Source organism: Castanea sativa, chromosome 4, assembly GCF_040712315.1.
Source record: "Castanea sativa cultivar Marrone di Chiusa Pesio chromosome 4, ASM4071231v1".
Classification (NCBI taxonomy): domain Eukaryota; kingdom Viridiplantae; phylum Streptophyta; class Magnoliopsida; order Fagales; family Fagaceae; genus Castanea; species Castanea sativa.
In genome coordinates this window covers 9,346,633-9,367,054 of record NC_134016.1, presented here as the reverse complement: position 1 = coordinate 9,367,054, position 20,422 = coordinate 9,346,633, and the positions used below count along the sequence as shown (strand labels likewise).

Below are 20,422 nucleotides of genomic sequence, written 5' to 3'. Positions count from 1 at the left end.
CATATAATTCAACAGTTGGATTTTCAAAATATAAATTTAATAACAAGTAATTGAATAATATAATATTACTTAAAGTTATACTAAATGTAACTTGAACCCAATTTAAAATTGCCTCAAACATGATGGACAAAAATGAAAAGCTTTAAACATGAGGAACCAAATAAAAGCACTCCAAACAGTAAGGATCAAAAGTGTAATTTAGTGTTTAATTTAAAATTTAGCAGTAATCATACGCGGGTTGCATTAAGTCTCCTAATAGAGATATACTTTTGATGTTCCCCCCCCCCCCCCCACCCCCTCTTTTGTTTTCTCTTTTTTATCTTTTGATAATTTTGGTCTGTGTTGTGACCGGGTTTGTAATATTGGTACTTCTAATTTCTAATTTTTAATGCTATCTAGCTTACCCAAAAATAAAAAATAAATAAAAGATATATCTTACTCATCCCTACAATTTGGTGAGATTAACTCATAAAGGTGGCGTGCACATGCTTGAGATGAATACATGTAGAATAGAATAAATGAACAACGATACTTCAAATGCAAGATTTTTTACAACTTGTTTAGTTGGTAGATTGTGATTAGTACATCACTTTTATTGTATTAGGTTATATAATCAGGGTAATGATCCAACAACCTGCTAGTTTTTTTTAATGAGGCGCCCGCAAGAGAATTTATCCTGGAAGTGGGAATCATCTTTAACCAGCTGTTTCTGCATAGCCTGCATACCTAGTTCATCACACAATCACAATAAGGGTCACTTGCTTCCAAGAAAATTAACATCATTTGAATCATTCATTTTGTTTCACGCTTATTGAAATAAGAGAAGGTGTTGGGAGCATTGAGTCTTTATTCAAAATTTGGCATGAATCCATTCTACCAAAAGATCAAAAAGAAGGTGAAAAAAATCCTTAACCCGACCCCCACCAAAAAAGGAAACAAGAAAAGGGATATCAAAGATTGGAAAATCATTAACATAATACAATCCTTTGAATTGCTATACAAACATATCAAGTTCTACATGAAACACAATGGAAAAAAATTAACTTCCTAGGAATACCCTAACGCCCCCAGTGAGTCGTTATATTGTGAGCACAACTTCACTAGGACGGGTTTCAAGGACTGTACATTGACTCACCTAGTTTCTCCTACCAATAATTTGTTCCAAACAACAATCGTACTAAACAATTTATCCAATGAATTCCAATGAGCAGAATATTCCAAGATATAAAACTAACTAGATACCTAAAAACTGGAATGTAGCTCATAACTATGTATGCCAACATTAAAATCAAGACAATGCATATTTCATGCAGCAATAACCTCCAAGCTATTTCTTGATTTTGTTCGGTCCCCCAAAAAAAAAAAGAAAAAAACAAAAACGAGCTTAAATTGCTTAAACTATCTTTGGTTTTGCTGTTCTTTGGTCTCCATCTCCTTGACATTGTCTACTATGTATTGGATCTTCTTTGATAGGCTCTCATTGTGCTCGTCAATGTGCTCAAATATCATTTCTAGATGCCTTTTATAGGTTGCAGCTCGCTTTTTCTCTATAGCCAGCTGCTGGGATAGTTCCCGAATCTTATCATGTTCATTCTATAAAAGCAAAATATGAAAAAGGTTAGTTACAATAAATTAAATGCTTGTGACATTAAGGAGAAAGATGAGATGCTTGGACATGACATGGAAATAGAAATTAGAAATTTCACCAAGTAAATAGCATTCAATGCATTTCACTCAAAATGAGCAACATGCATTCATGTTTTAATGGTTGTAACTGTTAAACTTCAACGTTAATATGAAGTCCAATTTCTTATTCCCAATTGGGGAAACAACTTCATTTCAGGCATGGATTTGTACCTTAAGAAGTTGAAATACCAACAAATGTCACAGAACACCATAAGATTCCTTCTCTTTTCTTTTTTTAAATCAAGTAATATGAAAATTTAATATGAAAGAAGAGAAACCTAAGTATATAAGAGAAACAAAGGAGTTTCCTAAAAAAATACAAACTGGATATTAAGAAGGAAATGTACAATAGAAAGAGAACAAGCATGGCCAAATGCATGGAACACTCAAACAAACCATGCAGAAAGGTTTGACAACTCAATGTCATTAAAGGTACAATTGTTTCTCTTTGTCGCAGCACATGTTCTGATTTGCAGCATTTCTATTTCTTTCAAACATTCCTTGCCAAAAAAAAAAACACCACCTGCTGGGACATCAGCCATTTAACCCCAAGTAACATAAAAAGAAAAGACCACAAGTCCTTGGCTACTGTAGAATGAATAAGCAAGCAATTAGTAGTCTCTCCACTACAATTACACAAACAAGTAACAACACCATTCCAGAAAAATGAAATTCTGTTTAATCAAATTATCCTTAGTAAGAATTTTTCCCAAGGTTGTTGTGCAAACAAAACAAAGCGACATCTCAAGCAACTTTACAATGCCAAATACTCCAAGGGATTTTCACCATTAAAGCTTCTTAGTGCCCATAATATGAATATATATTGAATTGATCAACACCCCTTTGCTTCCAACACAACCTATCAGCCCCTTCATTTTCAGCATGTTAGAATACAGTAAATTGAACAAAGAAAAAATCCACCGACTCAACTTCTCAATTGTAGAAGGCACGGCTAAATCTAAGATTCAAAGAATGAAACTTTCCATCCTCCTTAATTTCCAAACAATAATGTACAGTTACATCCTTATCCACAACAATCACAAATAAGTCAGGAAATAAATCTATAAGGATGGAATCCCTAAACTACCCTTCATGCCAAAACCGCATACTTTTACCATCACCCACCAAAAAATTAACAGAGTACAGAACTCTCCCAACCCGCAAAGATCCTAGCAAAGATAATTCCAAACAAGAATGTACAGTTACGTCCTTATCCACAACAATCACAAATAAATCAGGAAATAAATCTATAAGGATGGTATCCCCAAACAATCCTTCATGCCAAAACCACATACCTTTACCATAACCGCCAAAAATTTAACAAGGTGCAGAACTCTCCTAACCCGCAAAGATCCTAGCAAAATAATTAATTAGTAATTTATGTTGACCAAGATTTTGTAGCCAGTGTAGGCAAACAAAAGAAAAAAGGGTTGCCTAATGCATCAATCTAATATGTAATAAAGACGAATTTTTTATTTTAATATAGTTGCCCTATATAAGTCCTATTGGTAACCACCGTAACTACTTAAGGTGCCCCACAAGATGTATCCAGTCTCTGTCAAAAGAATAGATACATATGTCCTGGACAATTAAGATTTAAAAAACCTTAAAGCCCATATGCAAAAACAATGATACCAATAAAAGTGCCATAAATGACAATTCAGAAATTCAGAGAAAAATTATTGAACATATATGGGCTTGAAGTGAACACCAAGGCTGGTACTGCCCTATTTTTATGTTCTCTTAGAGATCAACCCGTGTATTGGAAGTAATTTGTATTATACAAAAAATAAATACAGTAAAAATATTTAAAATAAAAATAATAAATGGAATAGTATATATATATTTTATACTACTATAATTTCCAATTCAAAACCCACTCTACTTGTAATTTTAAGTTCAACCAGTGACCAAAGAGTCTTTAAAGGTCCCACTGTCACTTAGATACCTTTAACGTGTTCTATACGATAATTAATTAGAGACTTAAATTTAGCTGCAGTCATGGGTTGAGACAGTAACACCAGTCTCTAATATAGACACCTCATGAACAGAGAGAAGACGCCATCTCTAACACTCCACAATTCAATAAAATAGGAATATGATCAAATGTAGATCAAGGAAGTTAACAATACACCACATTAGAAAATAATTCCTCTCACCACACTAAAGCTAGAAAATGATCTAAGACAACAATGGAGGGTCTTGGTTATTTGACCAAGTATATACAGTACCCTCTAAAAGAAAATCCACCAGATTTAAGTTTGCAATAAACTCCAAAAATTCCGTCATCCTTCCACAGAATACATTGCAGTGCAACCTTTCTAAAGGAAATAGAAAAACATTGAAATCTCTAACCAAACACCAGGTTACCTCACTTAAAATAATCATGTTTTGCCGATTAATCTTTGGTTCAAATGGCACTTCCTCATCTCACAAGTGTGGCTAAATGGTGAGGTTGTAGTTTCAAAATTCATTCTAGATGTTTAAATTCATCCCAAATAGCACATGAATCCCCATCCTCATTTGAAGTATACACTCCAATAAAAGCCCAAATGAATCTTTCCCTTACTTTTTTTATTTTTTCTTTTTGATAGATGAAAGGATGGAATAGTCTGTCAAAAGGTATCTTTCTCTATGTTGAAAAGACAAGAAACAGAGTATTGACCAATATCCACATCAATCTTTTTCACAACCCACCATCCAACATGAGATGAACAGCCCAAGTGACACCATCATTTAACAAAATAGCCCAATCAATAAAAGCCTCTACCCCACCCAAAAAAAACAAAACTCCTAACAAGCTCCTTAGTCATAACTTTTTTTCATTTCTTGAAAAGCATACCACATCTCCCTTCAAATTACACATATAAATTCTTAAAATAGACCATTTTCAAAGATCATTCAAACCCCGGATATTTCAAGAAAAATCTTCATATTCATAACAAATGCTGAACAACCTCAATGCTAGTCCTCCTCCCTTCCCTTCTACCTAAACCATCCTTCTCTATATCAAAATCGATGGAAGAAGCCAAATTTTTTAACTACAGAAATCCTTTACTGCTATTATTACCCAGAACTCTGGACCTACCTTCAGAGGTTACACGTCCTTTTATTTTCTTTGATAGCAAAGAGCTTTACAACTAGCTCTTCAAAATCATTGATTCCTACACAGAAGAACTTACTAAAATTCTTCACCCCAAACTTACCAAAACTCTTTCATAATTAAACTCCTCACCACAACCCCACCCCTCCCCCCCCCCCCCCACCCCACCCCAAAAAAAAAAAAAAAAAAATTACCCCAAGCCCCTTAACCTCTCAAGACTCCTTCAAGTTGAGTTGCTAGGTTGATTCAAATAAGTGGTTCATAGCTTATGCGATTCAAGTATAGAGCATCATCATAAAGAACCGTCTCCTCTCTCAACCAAATATTCCACTATTAGACCCTCCCTAAGCAATTAACAATTCGGGTTGCCCATCCTAATCCTCACTAAACCCCACACTCCCCAAATATACCAAAAGCCCCCCATATTTGTCTGCTCCACAATCAAAGGATTACTAAGACCCATATGATCCTTCTCTGCTCACAACATCAAGATACCGATAAAGAAAAAGGAGGGGAAGAATCTAGACTGTCACCTAGCACTAAGGAATAATTACCTTCTTTCATAGAAAAAAACCACTGGATATCTCTCATTAACTCAATACTTTGCTGTACCAATTGCTACAAATTGAGGCTTCGCCAATTTCAGAGTTCTTCTCTGGAAAGTTCCACATTTTTGAAAATATCACTCTTTTCTTTGACATTTTGGACTATTTAAAATTCAAGCTAGTTTGATGTGCCTTAGATGGACCAACTATTTCTCCCTTTGGAACCCAGACCCACAATTTTTTTAAATATATTTTATCAACCCAACTTACATGCTGAACTAACTAAGCACAAAAATACCACAAGGTTTTTTTTTTTTGCGATATTTGAATGTTGTTGGTAATTAGAGACAATTCTTCTTCTATTATGCTTTTCCCCCCAATGCATGATCTGGTTCTTAATAATATCTCCTACTGGAGCATGAGAAGTGAGAACCATGCACCTCCAATCTTAGCTTGTTGGTCCAAAGTCCAAACTCCACCCTTATGCATCCTTTGAGATCCTATCTCCCCCACTTGACATAAACCCTCCACATTGATAACCCTGCTAGTCAGCAAAAGCCACCAGCTAATACTGCAGTGTCAGCAACTTGAGACAACAGACCTTCAATGTTATTGCCAAGAATCTCCAGTCATCTTCCAACGGGATTGGTGACTCTACTTTGGAAGGATCTAATCCATGATTTTGACAAGGATTCATTGATTTCGTTAGCTGTGTCCCCACAAAATTTTTCCCAAGAGATAGCCCTAAACTTCAAATTCAAAGGCCTCACATCCATATAAATTTCCCCATTCTAGCATGCAAATATCCCCCTTCCTCACCCTAATATGAAACTCTAAAATCACTATGAATCTTTCACTGCTTTTCTTTCTGCAAACCATTTCAATAACCCAATACACATCCTAGAAATGGTTGAAAAAAATGTCTTATACGATCTGATCTCACCTTCTCTAGTCAGCCCTCATTGATTTCAACCCTTCCAAACCCATATCGAAACCAAATAACCATGAAACCTTTCCTAGATACAAATCAAATCTAACATCATAAGCAAAGACAATAGTTTTTGAACCTATCCATGGCCCACCACTACCACTTACTTGGTTGCCTTGCTGGTTCATACCTTCATGGGGTCTTCTGATTGGTAACTCAGATAGTAAAAATTTAGAGATTCCTGCAAGTTTTCCAACAAGGTTTGAGCTCCAGAAAGGCTGCAGAGAAGAATTAGGCTCAACATGGAACAGCACAGTGAACTACTGAAAAATTTAAAAATAAAAAAACATTACTACTAATCCTTAATGTTTCCCTAATCTCCAAACATTTCTTTCACTACTTTATAGGCTATGCTGTTCTCACATCTCCAACCCAAATTCCCTTTTCTTTTTCTTTTTCTTTTTTTAAAATATCTCCAACCCAAATTCTTTTGACCTTCCTTTGGTCCATGCAGCCAAAGATCTTAACCTAGACTACTCCAACTAGTGAAATGTTAGGTAACACTTGAAAAGGCACCTTCACCAAATAGCCCCATATACACCATAAAAAGCCAAAATACTGTTCACAACCCTGAACAGCAACCAAATCCTTGATTTATTCCCTTTGTTTCATTTCCAAATCCTACTATTCATTTTCACCATTAGAAACCCTATATTTCTTATCCTTTTCCAGCTATTTTCCCACCAAACCCTTGCACTAATTCCTCAAAAAACAAAAAGTTATCCAGGAACTGCTAGACTTGACCCGGGAATTCCAAATCCAATTTGGTTTTCTTCCCTTCGTCCTATGTCACCCTATGGTAGTGGTTATATTGAATATTGATGTATTACAAATTTATAAAAATTTCAGTTTTCTACCTCTGAAATGATCTCCCATTCATATGTATTTCTTCCTTTCCATCTGCTCAATTAATTTGTATTTCTTCATGTCATACTAAACAACTTCCCGCCTAAAATAGTAATCAACAACACCACCAAGTATATGGATTAAGAACAATCTCATTCTTAACTATAAGGAAGTAGGATAAAAAATAGCCTCTTGAATTAAAATTCTGGATAGTAACACTCATATCTAAATATTTGTCGAATCCACCCTACACAGGCTTTGTTACATCTTCTGAGAGAATGTGATTATAGTCAAAAGTGAATTATTAATAACTCTGGAATCGATAATGCACCCATGTCGTGATGATTATGGTCAAAAGTGACTTGTTGTTTCTATCACTTATATGTCAAAATAAAAACTGATCATATAATCCAACCAAATACTCATGGAAAAACATAAACAAAAGAGTTCGAAAGCTTGCACTATATAGATCCAATCTCAAGTTATTAAAAGAAACAGAGTCAGATGATTACAGATAGGGGGAAATGCTTAAGGCAGTTAGCTTTAATCTGAATCATTCTAAAACGCCCTTTGTAGCTATAATGTGTGATAATAAAAAAGAATATAAAAAGAAAAATTCATAGAGAATTTCTGGAATAAGTTTTTTTCTAAATTTTGACGTCATTTTGATCTATAGGTAAAAGGCAGAACAGTTCACAACTTTATGCAATCCTCTACTGAAAACTTGGCTCAATGTATAAGACCAAGACATCTCAAGAAAATCCAGTCATGCATGACTTACAATCCCCCAAAATTTCCATCTATGTCATCAAAAGCGTAATCAATTTAGAATACCCTTGAAAATAGTATATGCAAATGATTACAAAAGTTGGTCTCTCTATATATCAAGCATATGATTAAAATAACATCAGAACATAGAAATGTCAATTATAAATAAGGAGTGAACAAGAGCTATAAATAACAAAGGAACAAGAGCTGACCGGATATTGATCATAGATGCAATCCCTTCGACCTTTTCCGGGTGTCAATGGATGAGTATGCTCCTTTACAAATTTTGTAACAACCCATTTACCAGAACTTACTTTCCTCACCAAAATCATTGCCCTACAACCAACCCTTGTCTCTGCCCTTTGCCTCACAATTTTTTCACGCTTATCAGGCATTCTATAGCCCTCCTTGTTACAAACTAGTGCCCGGCCAATAGCAGATCCATCACGCCTTGATCGTGAAAGTTTGCTTACACGGATGATGAAACCCACACGCGTGGCATATGCATTATAAAATGCATGTGCAGATGCTTCAGATTCGAACTCCTGACCCACATAGGGCTCATCTGATGGAATCATTGATACTGAAGGAATTGCATTAGGAACTATATCCATTCCAGAAAAATCTTGATTCATTTTATCATCCTGATCCTGTTGAAATGCCCCTTCAACAGAACTTCCACCAGTTTCATTTTCATCATTGACTCTATGATCCTCCAACTCAGCAGAATTTCCATCCACCTCACCATTTAGATTTCCATCAACACTAAACTCCACTGCATAAGAAAAACTTATATGATATTTCTACACCTAGATGATATTTCAAAAACCAAGAAAGAAACCAGCTCCCAGTCATGCATTTTCCACAGTTTATGTTTCACCCCAAACAATATAGAGAAGAAAAAAAAAACTACTGTACTCATCTAAAGCAGGTCCTAGTAAATTTACAAGAATAAACAGATTTCTCTATTCAGATTTCTTTTCATTTGTGGCTTGTTTGGCTAGAGATGTTTAAAGAGAAGGATTTGGATTTCAACTTTTAGTTCAAATGACTTAAATAGAACATAAAATGACAATTTATTGTTCCTATTGATAAAATTTATGGAGAAATTTTTTATCAAAGAGCAAATATTACTGTCCTTGTTTGATTGTATGCATGCTCTAGGCAACATCCCTTTGATGTCTCTTGTTGATTTTATTGACTCTCTTTCAAAGCAAGTTGTATTCTTTGAAAAGGGTTTCTGCACACATTATTATTTGCCATTCTCTCTTTCATTTCTAATAAAACTTTTACTTATAAAAAAAATTTTAAAAAAAATTAAAATTAGGTGCAATACATCATTTCAAATTCATAACATCATGAGTATTTTTTCAGTAAAATCTCCAAAGTGTGAAATCATTATGAGTTGTTGAATTTATAAGTGGCAATTTATACAAGCAATTGTTCTTCAAACTCCCTTAATTTTAAATCCTCATATTCAAACACAACTTTCAGATATTTACATTCAATAATGAAAGATACATAATTTATACTCTCTTCTTTTCCTTTTTCTTTCTGATTACATGAAAACAAAACCAAGTGTTTAATTCACAATATATGGGCCACCTTATAAAACAGAGGGGGGGGGGGGGGGGGGAACAAAAAAAAACCAATGATATCTTATACATACAAAACCCTAATCACTAACTGATGATTGATACAATCAAATTCAATATTAAATAAACACTATAAGTAGAAAACTTCAAATTATAAGCCACAAAATTGAAAATTTCTATCAACTTTTCTTTCCCTAAATTTTCTCAGCCACCAAACAGAGCATAAATTCAACTTTCCTATAGACCCCACTTGTAGACTTCAATCCTAAACACCAAAAAATGATCATATTTTAATATGAAAATTTGCCACCCAAAAAAAAAAAATCCTCAATTTAAGAAAAAAATGGAAAATATCTAAAGTTTTAGCCAACTATTCATTTCTTAAATTTTCTTGGCAAAGAAACAGAGCATTAATTAAAAAAAAATGGGAATAAAAAAACTGAATTAAACAATTGTGCCAATTTTCTCTGTAATAAGAACCAATTAAAACGAAAACATAAATTCAAAAAATAATTATAAAAACAAAAACAAAAACAAAAACAAAATATAAACATATTGAATATAAACTATACAAAATTAATAATTAAATAAATTAAAGACTTACTGCAAGTTCTCGACGATTCGATGAGTGGAGAGAGAGAGAGAGAGAGAGAGAGAGAGCTTCGAAAGCCACAGAGAGAGAGAGAGAGAGAGAGAGAGAGAAACAGAGAGAGGAAAGGTTCAGGTTTGTAAAATATGGGGGCTCAGGAGCCGATGACGTGGCGCAAAACTATTGGCTAGCATAGATAGTAAAGAGTCAATGTTTTAAGTCAAGACAATGATATTTCGACGCGTGGCAATTCGTGTGGACCTCGGCTCCTTAAGATCATAGCTCCGACCCTTTTAACAAAACCCGGTCCACCCACCCACCCGTGTTTTTTAAAACCCGGTTGTTTTTTTACTTGTTTTTCTAAACTCAAGCAAAGTACTAGGCTCTTTGTCTCTGTCTCTCTCTCTCTCTCTCTCTCTGTAAATGGCAAAGGTTTTGTTTCGTAATCTTCGTAGAGCTTCTTCACTTCTCAGATTCTCACTTCCTCTCAGGTACTCTCTCTCTCTCTCTCTCTCTCTTATTGTTTTGCTTATGTATTTATGGTTTTTTTTACTATTTCCACGCCATTTTTGTCTTCAACACCCACGAATCAGGTTTTCTCAAAGAATGAAATTTTGTTTTTGTTTTTTGTTTCTTTGTTTTCACATTCCAAATGCTGTATCTAGTTGTTCCCTTTGATGGGTTTTTGGAGAAAATTGATTTTTGGCTTGTGGGAAAGTTCACTTGGAAGATGGGAGGAATGGTGAGCAAAGAAATAGGGGAAATTTATGATGAGAATGAAAGATTACTATTGTTAGCTTTCAATGCAATGCACACACACGCATAAACCCATTTGTCTCCTAAACAAACATCATGTTTTCTTACTATTGTTTCCCACTATTTTTACTATCTTCCATGAATTTTCTCTCCATCCAAATTATTAATTCTAGCAACCCCCATCATTTAAATTTAGTTTTTAGTCCCTAAACTTTAGCCCATCAGCTCCCGATCACATTTAGTCCTTTAGATGACACGGCCAAACAAAATATTGATCAAGGACCTCATCAAATTGAGCTCCTAATAAACTTAAAGTGATTGCTTTTATTCTGGCAAACTTAAAGTGAACTGATTTAGTTTAACAACTAAAAGAGTTAAAGTGATCACTTTAAGTTTATTAGGGACTAAAAATGATCACTTTAAAGTTCAGGAACTAAAATCGCTAATTAACTAAAGTTTAGGGACCAACAATGTGTTTTGGCCTTAAATTTAAACCCCATTAATGGATTATCCACAATGTGTGTGTGTGTGTGTGTGTGTGTGTGTGTGTGTGTGTGTGTGAACCTCAGGGTTGTGAAAGTTGGCCTGGAAAATAGGAATATGGTGGGGAACTTAGTAAAAAACAGAATTGTAACGAGGGAAGCTAAAAGAGAGTGGAAGACTTATTATATGAAGATATGAACTCCTATTTCCTATATACATAATAGTTTTAATCTTCCATGTTGATTTTTGACTATTTTACAGGTCAAATTTCGAAGCCCAGGAATCAATTTTCACAATAACCAAGCACTTTCTACCACTCAACCAAACAAGCCCTTCGTGGGCTTTCAGAAACTTGAGCCATGGTTCGGTGAATCTTGTGATATCACAAGGAAAGCCTAAGTTTGAAACACATGAGGTGGATCCTCCCAAGAAGCACAAATGGCAGACCAAGAAGAGGCTGAAGATGCAGAGGAAGAAGGAGAAGCAGAAGAGAAAATCAGCCAATAAGAGGGACCCACGTTATCTCGGTGTCAAGGGGAAGAAGAAGCAGAAGTTTGCAAATGCCGAGGAGAGAATTAAGTACAAGCTTGAAAAGGTGATATATTGATAATTAAATAGTAATTTTTTGCTGCAAAAGCTTGTTTGATAAATTTTGGTTATATCAGTAGTTGATAAGGAAACCTGAATCATATGCTTGTGGTAACATTATAATTTTGTATAATGTTGAATTTCTCTGCAAAATTGGTCCTTTCTTTACTTGATGTAATTCTTTTTAGTTCATGATTTTGCTTATAGACATGTCATGACTTTAGGGGGAAAGTGATAATAGCTTAGCCAAAATGTTGTGAGCAAGAATAATGAGGAAAGTGTGGAGTGCTCGCTTTGCCTTGTCCTATAATAAGGAACTAAAAAAAATAAAAATTTTAAAAAAATTATAAGTAGTTTCTGCGGTGAAGTTGGTGATGCCAAAGACGGTGAAAGACTTGCTTCAATGTTGGCATTGCATTTCCAAGACCTTCCAGAACAGAGTTTGGAATGTTGCTCCCTCCTGTTTAATGTGACATGTTTGTAGAGAGAAAGGAATAGGAGGACTTTTGAGTATCAGGAACTATCTGTAGGGAGATTTGAATCTCAGTTCCTGGTTATTCTATTGGCTGTCTTTGGACGCGAGTAGATCATCAACATTGCACAATGTTATTGACATATCATATTTTTAACTGTTTTTAAGGAAACATGGGTGTATGACCTGTAAACTCCATTAGTTTCCCATGTTCATTTTTTATTTTTAATAAAAATATTATTTCCTATCAAAATATGACATCTCAATGAAGAAATATAATAGAACTTTTTCTATGATAAGTTGTTTTCCAACACTTAGCAAAGGAGGTTAGGATAAGTATGTAGATGTAGGGTATTTGCGTCCAAGAAAATAGAGATTATGTTTGGTGTAGGGAAAATTAGGGAATTTTTCTCCATTTGGTTAACACATTCTGGGACTAATAAAAGCTCCCTTAACGACCATTTCAATCCATTCACTATTACCATAGCCAAGATTTGATAGACACTTCCAAGTAGACTAAAAGGTCTATAGTTCTTCACATTGGAGGCCCCTTCAAGATAAGAGCAATAAAAGTGGCATTTAAAAAATTTTCGAACGTACCTTGTTTATGAAGTGATGAAAAACAGGTATGATGTCTTCTTTCACAATATCTCAACCAGCTTGGAGAGAAGGTCAATGAAAAGACATTTGGGTCAGTTGCTTTGTCCCCATTCATACTATTAATTGCTGCCAATACTTCCCTTTCTTCACTCCCTTTCCATCCAACCTCGTCATTTGCAAGATCTTTCAACTGAAGACCATCCAATAAACAATGTCATTCCATTATAAGTACAAGTCTTTGTAGTATTGGATGATAAGCTCTGTAATAGCTTATCCTCCAATACCTCTGTAATAGCTTCCCCAAAGATAAGCTCCCAATCAATGAAAAAACTTAGTATTTTTGTCTCCCTCCCTCAGCCAAAAATCCTTCTATTTCTATCTCTTGACTTCCTCCATTAGCATAAATTTTGCTGGTTCTTCTCTTTCCTCTTCTCTTCTGCATCTAGCCTCAGTAGCTAAAACACTAGTTTCCTCTCTGGATTTAGCCCCTGAATTTTCTGCACAAGTTTTTTTTTTCTAGTTCTGGCATCACCAAACTCTTCTTTATCCCACCTCTTCAGGTCCTCCTTCAATGCTCTCAAATTTTTGGCCAAAACAAAGTTTGGGTCCCCATCAAAATGATAGGATTCCCACCATTGCCTCACCTTCTCCCTAAAGCTATCTAGCTTCAACCAATATTCTCAAATTTGAAATGAGCCATGAGCCTTGTAATTCAACTAGAAGGCATCCAGGGTTCAAATCCCTCCTTCCCCAACTATTGAATTATCAAAACAAAATATATATATATATATATATATATATATATATATATATATATATATATATATTTCAAATTTGAAATGGGTTTTTGTCTCCCTAGAGAATGGTCTGAATTGGTGCAAAGAAGCAAACTCTGAAGTTCATTGGGAAATTATTTCTCTCGCCCATGTGAAACAAGAAACTGATCCAGTCTTGACATAACGGCAACTCTTGATTGTTAATTTTCCTCCCCTTTGGGGCAGATCTATTAGGCTATTCTCCTAGATAAAATCCAAAAAATCCCACTTGGCTGGGGAAGTTCTCCCCACACCACTATTAGTCTTTCACTAGGAAAGCTGACTTCATTTAGTGCACTATGCACTAAGGCAATCCCACCAGCTGTAAAGTGACTAAATGCCCATCAGTTCTTCACACAGTAAACCTTTGTTGTGATCTGAGTTGGAGCCATACATCACCCAAGAAAAAACCCAATCAAAATTCCCAACCACACAACTAAACTTACATTTAATGGAGAATCTACCCTTTGCCACCTTAGTCTTCTCCACCACTCTCTTATCCCATAACAGCAGGATGCCACCCGATGCCCCTTTTGTCTACATGTGTTGTGGTAGGTTAAAGTTTAGTAGGATCTGTGAGTTGGAGTTTAGAGTTGTAGAATAAAGGGTTTGTGCTCAAAATTGACTAGGGTTTGACGACTTTTTATGGCTATTTTGATGGAGAAAGTATATGGGTTCTTGTGGTTTTGATAGGCAAGAGGAAGGGCACTTGGGGATGCAAGGAAAAAGAAAAAAGAGAAGGGAAGAGAGAGAAAGAATGATAAGGATTAAGGTCAGCAAGGTCAGCAAGCCTCAATACTAAAAAAAACACTCAATAATTATATTATTCAACCCCGTCTTATTTGAGTATAATAAGACACTTATATAGTTCATACATCCAACCTTTTCTCATAGAACTGGGACTCCTCCTTTGACAAGTAAACCAAACAAGAGAGATCAAAAAATTCTAACAAGTTTGAAAAAGAATAACAGCCACTAGCAACTATTCAATCTTAAAGGGTCTTCATTGGTAGTAGATTTAACTCTGAAGTTGTTAATCTTTGAAACTCCATGCATTTGATGCTGTCTTAAACTCAATTATTAAGGTTAATTTCCAATTCTGAAAAATGAGTAACCAATTTAAATTATTACAATCAGTTTCTGGATTTCTGTGTAAAATTGCATGCTAAATACATTTCCCCAGTTTTCAATTTTTTCCAGACACTGAAAACGTTGAAATCTTATCCACAAAGCATTTTATGACTAAAGGTTTCAGCTTAAAGAAATAAGTATTTGAATTCTCTGAATCTGAGGATGTTTTGTTTGTATGGACTTTTAGGATGGCTAATACAAAGGTTGATATCTTAGCTTAGCAGAGAACGTCTTCCATAGGTATGTTTTTTGGGGAGATTTATCCTGTTTTAGCAGAAGCTTGTGCAATGTCTTCTGTCTCTGTCTTCTCTCTCTCAGCTCTTTCTTGGTTTTTCCATGTAAGGTGATCTCTTCCCACTACTCGTGCTGTCTCTTCTCTTAAGTGTCTTCTTTCTTATGAATAAAGAAAGAATAGGGAAATTCATTGGAAACTAAGTCGACTAGTTTAAGGCAAAGATAATGATACCATCTTTTGTCAAATGGAAAATGCAAGGAGAAGAGGCAATATTGTCTCTGTTCATTGTGATTGCAAGAGATTGAAGACAAAGAAAGCATTACAGTTGTTTAGAAATTCCAGTAACAACAATAGTTAGTAAGGGTATAAAATGATTCCTGATTTTCTTGCATGCTGTTTAAGCATTAAGCCTTGCTCTTTTCATTAGTCTTAATGTTATCCTTGGTTGATATCTTCTCACTTCAGGCCAAAATTAAGGAAGCTATGCTGATTGAAAGACTGAAGCGTTATGAAGTTCCCCAAGCTCAGGGTCCAGTGGTAAAGCCCCATGAGCTGACTGGGGAGGAGCGGTTTTATATGAAAAAAATGGCCCAAAAGAGGTCTAATTATGTGCCAATCGGTAGAAGAGGAATATTTGGAGGTGTTATTCTTAATATGCATATGCATTGGAAGAAACATGAAACTGTTAAGGTCATTTGCAATTCTTGTAAACCCGGGCAAGCACAGGAGTATGCACAAGAAATTGCTAGATTGAGCGGTGGGATCCCTATTCAGATTATTGGAGATGATGTCATAATATTTTATCGAGGAAAAGACTATGTCCAGCCAGAAGTTATGTCACCTATAGATACATTATCCAAGAAAAGGGTGTGTTTTCCAACTTTCAATCTTTTCAGATAATTTATTTCTTTAATTTCGTAAGTATATACTGTAGCACACTTTTAACTACTATCCCTTAGAGTTCCAATCTGTGACCAGGAAACCCTGTTATAGTCAGTGGCAAAGCCACCAAAAAAAAGAGTTCAATGTTGCCAAGGTTATATGGTAATAATGAAAAATGTTAGAGTCATTATCTCAATAATAATATATCATGACAATTCACACTCTACTGACAAGACAATAAAAGTCACAAGTTGATTTGGCTCTATGTTTTTTTATAAGTACTTTGACTCTATGTATATATCATAAGGATGGAAATTAATCAATACTGTGTTAATTTGTGTAGCTCACTAAGTAAGATCTACCATCGACATGCATAAAGTATAAGTATACCATTGTCATTAATATTACATTCACAAACTTTTTAAATAGCATTGATCTCACTTTTATTGATATCTGTATTTTTAAAGGAAATGAATGATAAAAAAGGAATTGTTAAGGGCATGTGAAGATGATATTTGGAGCTATAGAATTATAATTAAGTGGCTTTATGTCTATAAATTGATAGTCATATGACATAAATGACAAATTATGAACTATTAGTTTTATTAAAATTTTAGTTATAAATGACCAATATAAAATATAAGATATTGTTAAACATTCAAGGGTGTTGCAAAAAAGACATTTTTTCCCCTAAATGGATGTAGCCTTGAGAGAAAAAACACACAAACAAATTAACAGAAATTTTCATTTTATTTTTTAATTTAATTATAGAATGGAGGTAGTGCAAAATGATCTAAATAGTAATTCATTGGAACTCAGGATTCATGAAAAGGAGATGATTGCTGCTGAAATGATGGTAATATGACCTGCACCATTCCTGATGAGCTAGTGTCTTGAATTGAGATTATGGACCCACTTGATGCATGTGTAACTTACCAATAAATAAATAAAAAAGGATTCTTGGCTCATAACCTGTTATAACACTAGAAATCTGTAGATGCAAGTATAAGAAATCTTCCAAATTTTACATTGAGATGAGCAGGCTTATTCTGGAGGCTTCAGAGAAATTCATTTGTGATTCATCTATACACTAAAATACAAGTTTATCAATCCATGGAAAAATGATTGATCTAATTTATAAAGGGTTCCCTCGCATTAGACGCTCTCAGTGTCGGAAATCAGGTGGTGGCCACGAATCAATTCCTGCTGTAAGATGATGTCTAATACTGACCTAGAATTGAAACTACAGTATGTATTGTGGTGGTAATTTGAAATTATTTCAAATAAACCCTAATGCTTAATATATTGAAAGAACATAATGAATTGAAGATGGAAGTGAGTTTTAAGCTTTTTGGCCTTTGGATTGACTTTTGACTCTTTTTGGGCTATAGTCTTCCAAGATTCTATTGACAGATAAAATTAGCTACCACACATCAACATTAACAGGCTCTATCCCACTTCATTTTGGTGGTCTCATAATGTTACCAACTCTATTAACTTTTGTCCTGTTAATTTTCTGTTTGCTGTAAGTGCTTTTGTTATGAAGCATGTAAAAGTTATGGCTGATCTCGGATAAGCTGATTAAGTCTGTTTTCTTCCATTTACAGGCACTTGAAAAATCCAAGTATGAGCAATCACTTGAATCCGTGCGGCGCTTCATTGCTATTGCTGACAAGGAATTAGAGCTCTATTACAGGCACATTGCACTTTATGGTGACCCAAATGATAGGAATCCTATTTCCATCTTGGACGAGCCAAGAAAAGACTCTAAGAAATCAGGGAAATATGAAAAGAAAAGCCTTGATTCAACTAGTGATTGCTTTCACACAGCTCTTTCAGATACAGAAGCAGATTCCACAGAGGTATCAGAAAGTGTAGATGAGGATTTATCTACAAGTGAACCATATTCTAATGATGACAGCATATTTTATTCTAATGATGAAGAAAAAGAACCAAGCTCTTCTATGTTGGAAGAGAGCTCCAATACAATATTAGGTTCGCCACCAATGTTTGAGAATAAATATGATTCTGATAATCAAAATTTCCTAAGAGAACACATTATAGACATGAAAAATTAAATTGAATTTCTTATTTCTCTATCCCTTTTTATGCAAAAAGCTGAGGCACACTTTGGCTTGATAAGCACCGATATGATTTTTTAAAATAATCTTGTGGAAGATGCTTTCTTTCCTAGTTTGTAAATATTTTAAAAATAATAATAATAATAATAATAATAATCTTGTGGAAGATGCTTACTAAACTAACTAGATATACAGGTTTTTATCTCAGTCATCTATGGGTATGGCATGGCTTAAAATGGGTAATTAGCCGTATTGTAGGTATTGGAGTGGGCTAGTTGCATTAGATCAATTTGTGCAATGATGTGAGCCTGCACAAATTATGAAGTTACTCCTATTTTGTCTGGGGCAGAGTGACTACTGACCAGTCTATCTTTGAGCCTTATGATCTTAATTGAAGGATTAAATAGACTTCTATATTTAACAAGGACAAACTAATAACATACGAGCCTCCAATCTTCACTAGAAATCCTTTGCGCAAAGTGTGTACTAGGCACCACTTTGGTTTTCTCCTTCCAAAGACTACACATTTGTCTTGAGTCGTACAGAAAAGGAGGCCCCTAGGCCCTAGCTCAAGGAGCATGGGCTCAATCATGTTCATCTCTACTACAATATTATGTTCTGTAGTAAAATCCACTCCAGCATGCTATGTGAACTTTTTTGTAGTTTGGTTTGTTTCCATTCAAAAATGGCCAAGGCTTCTACTTGAGCCAAATGTCATTCCACACCTTCAATGTATGTCCCATACAATCCTACTTTCTATATGAGAATGTATGATTCGCCAATTAGGTGTGAGTTCACATTTAATCAATATAAGCTTTTGTATAAATTACATATTTGGTCTGCATATTAAAACGTTTCACCAACTTTTGTTTCAAAATTATCCTTGCATATTAAAACGTTTCACCAACTTTTGTTTCAAAATTTTCCTTAATACTTTAAAACGTTTTTAACTACAATTTCTATACTTTCAAAATTACCTTTATTATGGCAAACAAAATTCATGTCACATCATAGGCTTCACGTCATCAAAGTGATCTTAGGTTAGAACTCCATTTGTTATGTCAAAAATTTTCTTTCATCAGATGTAAGGATCCTTTGAAACATTTTTTGATTTTCAAAAGTTAATGACCAAATATGTAATTTGATCTAAGATTGTAAACCGGTAAAGTCATTTGATGTCATAGTAGAGATATAACATTTTTAGATCTTTAACTTAGTAAGGCTTTTTGACTTCATACTTGAAAATTTTGAGATCAAATCTTATCCATTTTAAAAATGAAAATTTAAGAAATGATAGAGATACCCCAACCATTAAAAGGAAAAAAAATGGTACTTCACAACTATGATGAACCTAACAATATAATTCAGGGTATATGTTCTCCAAAGAGATATATGTAACTGGGTTTGGGATGTACACGAGTACATCTTTTCTCTGTGCAATGGACTTGTCCACTAGTTATGCAATCATGGAATCTGGTCCCTTTCACCATGTCAACGTCCTATTGCAGTTTGCAAGCAACTAAAACTCTTTTGACATGCATATGCATATGGTACATGAAAATGAGTTCACGGAATTCCTTTTCTTCATCATAAAAAGGCTTTACTTATTCCACCAAGCTACACTTTCTAATTGGAATCAGTAGGAAAAATGTTCTTTTGCACTTCGCTATTAAGAATGTTATCTTGTCTTGTTTAGAATATGTCTTTCTTTGTACCTTGCTAGCGCTCCTTTTTAGCAGCTAAAAATCCTAGTAAACATCATTTCTCAACTTTAACGGGTAAACATCACTTCTCAACTTGATGAAGCGTGTCCACCATCCCAGAACGAGAACTTCATAATTTCCGGGAATCAAGATTCTCCAAACTACTTTTTCCCCAAAGTTCAATCAATAATTGATAGCACCTGTGTTGCATCATTTTCAAATCCTCAACAGTAGTACTCTCCAATTTGATCACATATAACAGTTGCTAGTTGAGTAAGGGAACGCATTATTGTGTGCTATAGTACTTGTTTAGATGAGCTGCATGGTGAAATTAAGCTGTTTGTACAACTCTTTCAAAAATCTTCTTCTTCTTCTTCTTTTTATGTATAATTGTATTTTTATCCTGTTCATTTTTTAAGCTCAATAAACCACAAAAATAAACTCTCTCAAATAAATCAAATAGTATATGCACAAGTGCACAAATTTCTGGCATAGATGCCTCTGTTAGTATTTTTGGTGTAGATAGGGATTAAACCTTAATTATCTTATTCGACGA

General features: G+C 34.5%; 2 protein-coding genes across 4 annotated transcripts; one reads left to right on the top strand and one right to left on the bottom strand.

The window, feature by feature from the left end:
- Positions 1–572: 572 nt before the first annotated feature.
- Positions 573–10,234, bottom strand: LOC142630473 (protein FAR1-RELATED SEQUENCE 5). Of its 3 annotated transcripts, XM_075804475.1 has the most exons (4): positions 10,136–10,222; positions 8,149–8,711; positions 2,982–3,040; positions 958–1,593 (listed from the first exon to the last, which is right to left on the bottom strand). In XM_075804475.1, coding segments are annotated over exons 1-3 (621 nt in total). In that variant the 5' UTR covers positions 10,137–10,222; the 3' UTR covers positions 958–1,593; positions 2,982–2,983. The 3 variants fall into 3 exon arrangements, with proteins under 3 accessions (XP_075660589.1, XP_075660590.1, XP_075660588.1); XM_075804474.1 differs by lacking the exons at positions 958–1,593; positions 2,982–3,040 and adding an exon at positions 573–726; XM_075804473.1 differs by lacking the exon at positions 2,982–3,040 and having other exon boundaries at positions 10,136–10,234.
- Positions 10,235–10,500: 266 nt separating this feature from the next.
- On the top strand, positions 10,501–18,246 carry LOC142630765 (uncharacterized). The gene is made up of 4 exons (XM_075804809.1): positions 10,501–10,611; positions 11,621–11,954; positions 15,666–16,067; positions 17,690–18,246. Exons 1-4 carry the CDS (start codon positions 10,544–10,546, stop codon positions 18,158–18,160), a joined length of 1,275 nt encoding a protein of 424 aa, XP_075660924.1. The 5' UTR covers positions 10,501–10,543; the 3' UTR covers positions 18,161–18,246.
- The last annotated feature ends 2,176 nt before the right edge of the window (positions 18,247–20,422 follow it).

Excerpts from the sequence above, each read along its gene's own strand:
- LOC142630765 (XM_075804809.1), top strand. The coding sequence starts at position 10,544 with ATGGCAAAGGTTTTGTTTCGTAATCTTCGTAGAGCTTCTTCACTTCTC. Across the intron at positions 10,612-11,620 it reads AGATTCTCACTTCCTCTCAG|GTCAAATTTCGAAGCCCAGG; the intron begins GTACTCTCTCTC and ends ACTATTTTACAG. Across the intron at positions 11,955-15,665 it reads TTAAGTACAAGCTTGAAAAG|GCCAAAATTAAGGAAGCTAT; the intron begins GTGATATATTGA and ends TTCTCACTTCAG.
- LOC142630473 (XM_075804473.1), bottom strand. Across the intron at positions 1,594-8,148 it reads GCATCTATGATCAATATCCG|AATGAACATGATAAGATTCG; the intron begins GTCAGCTCTTGT and ends TTGCTTTTATAG.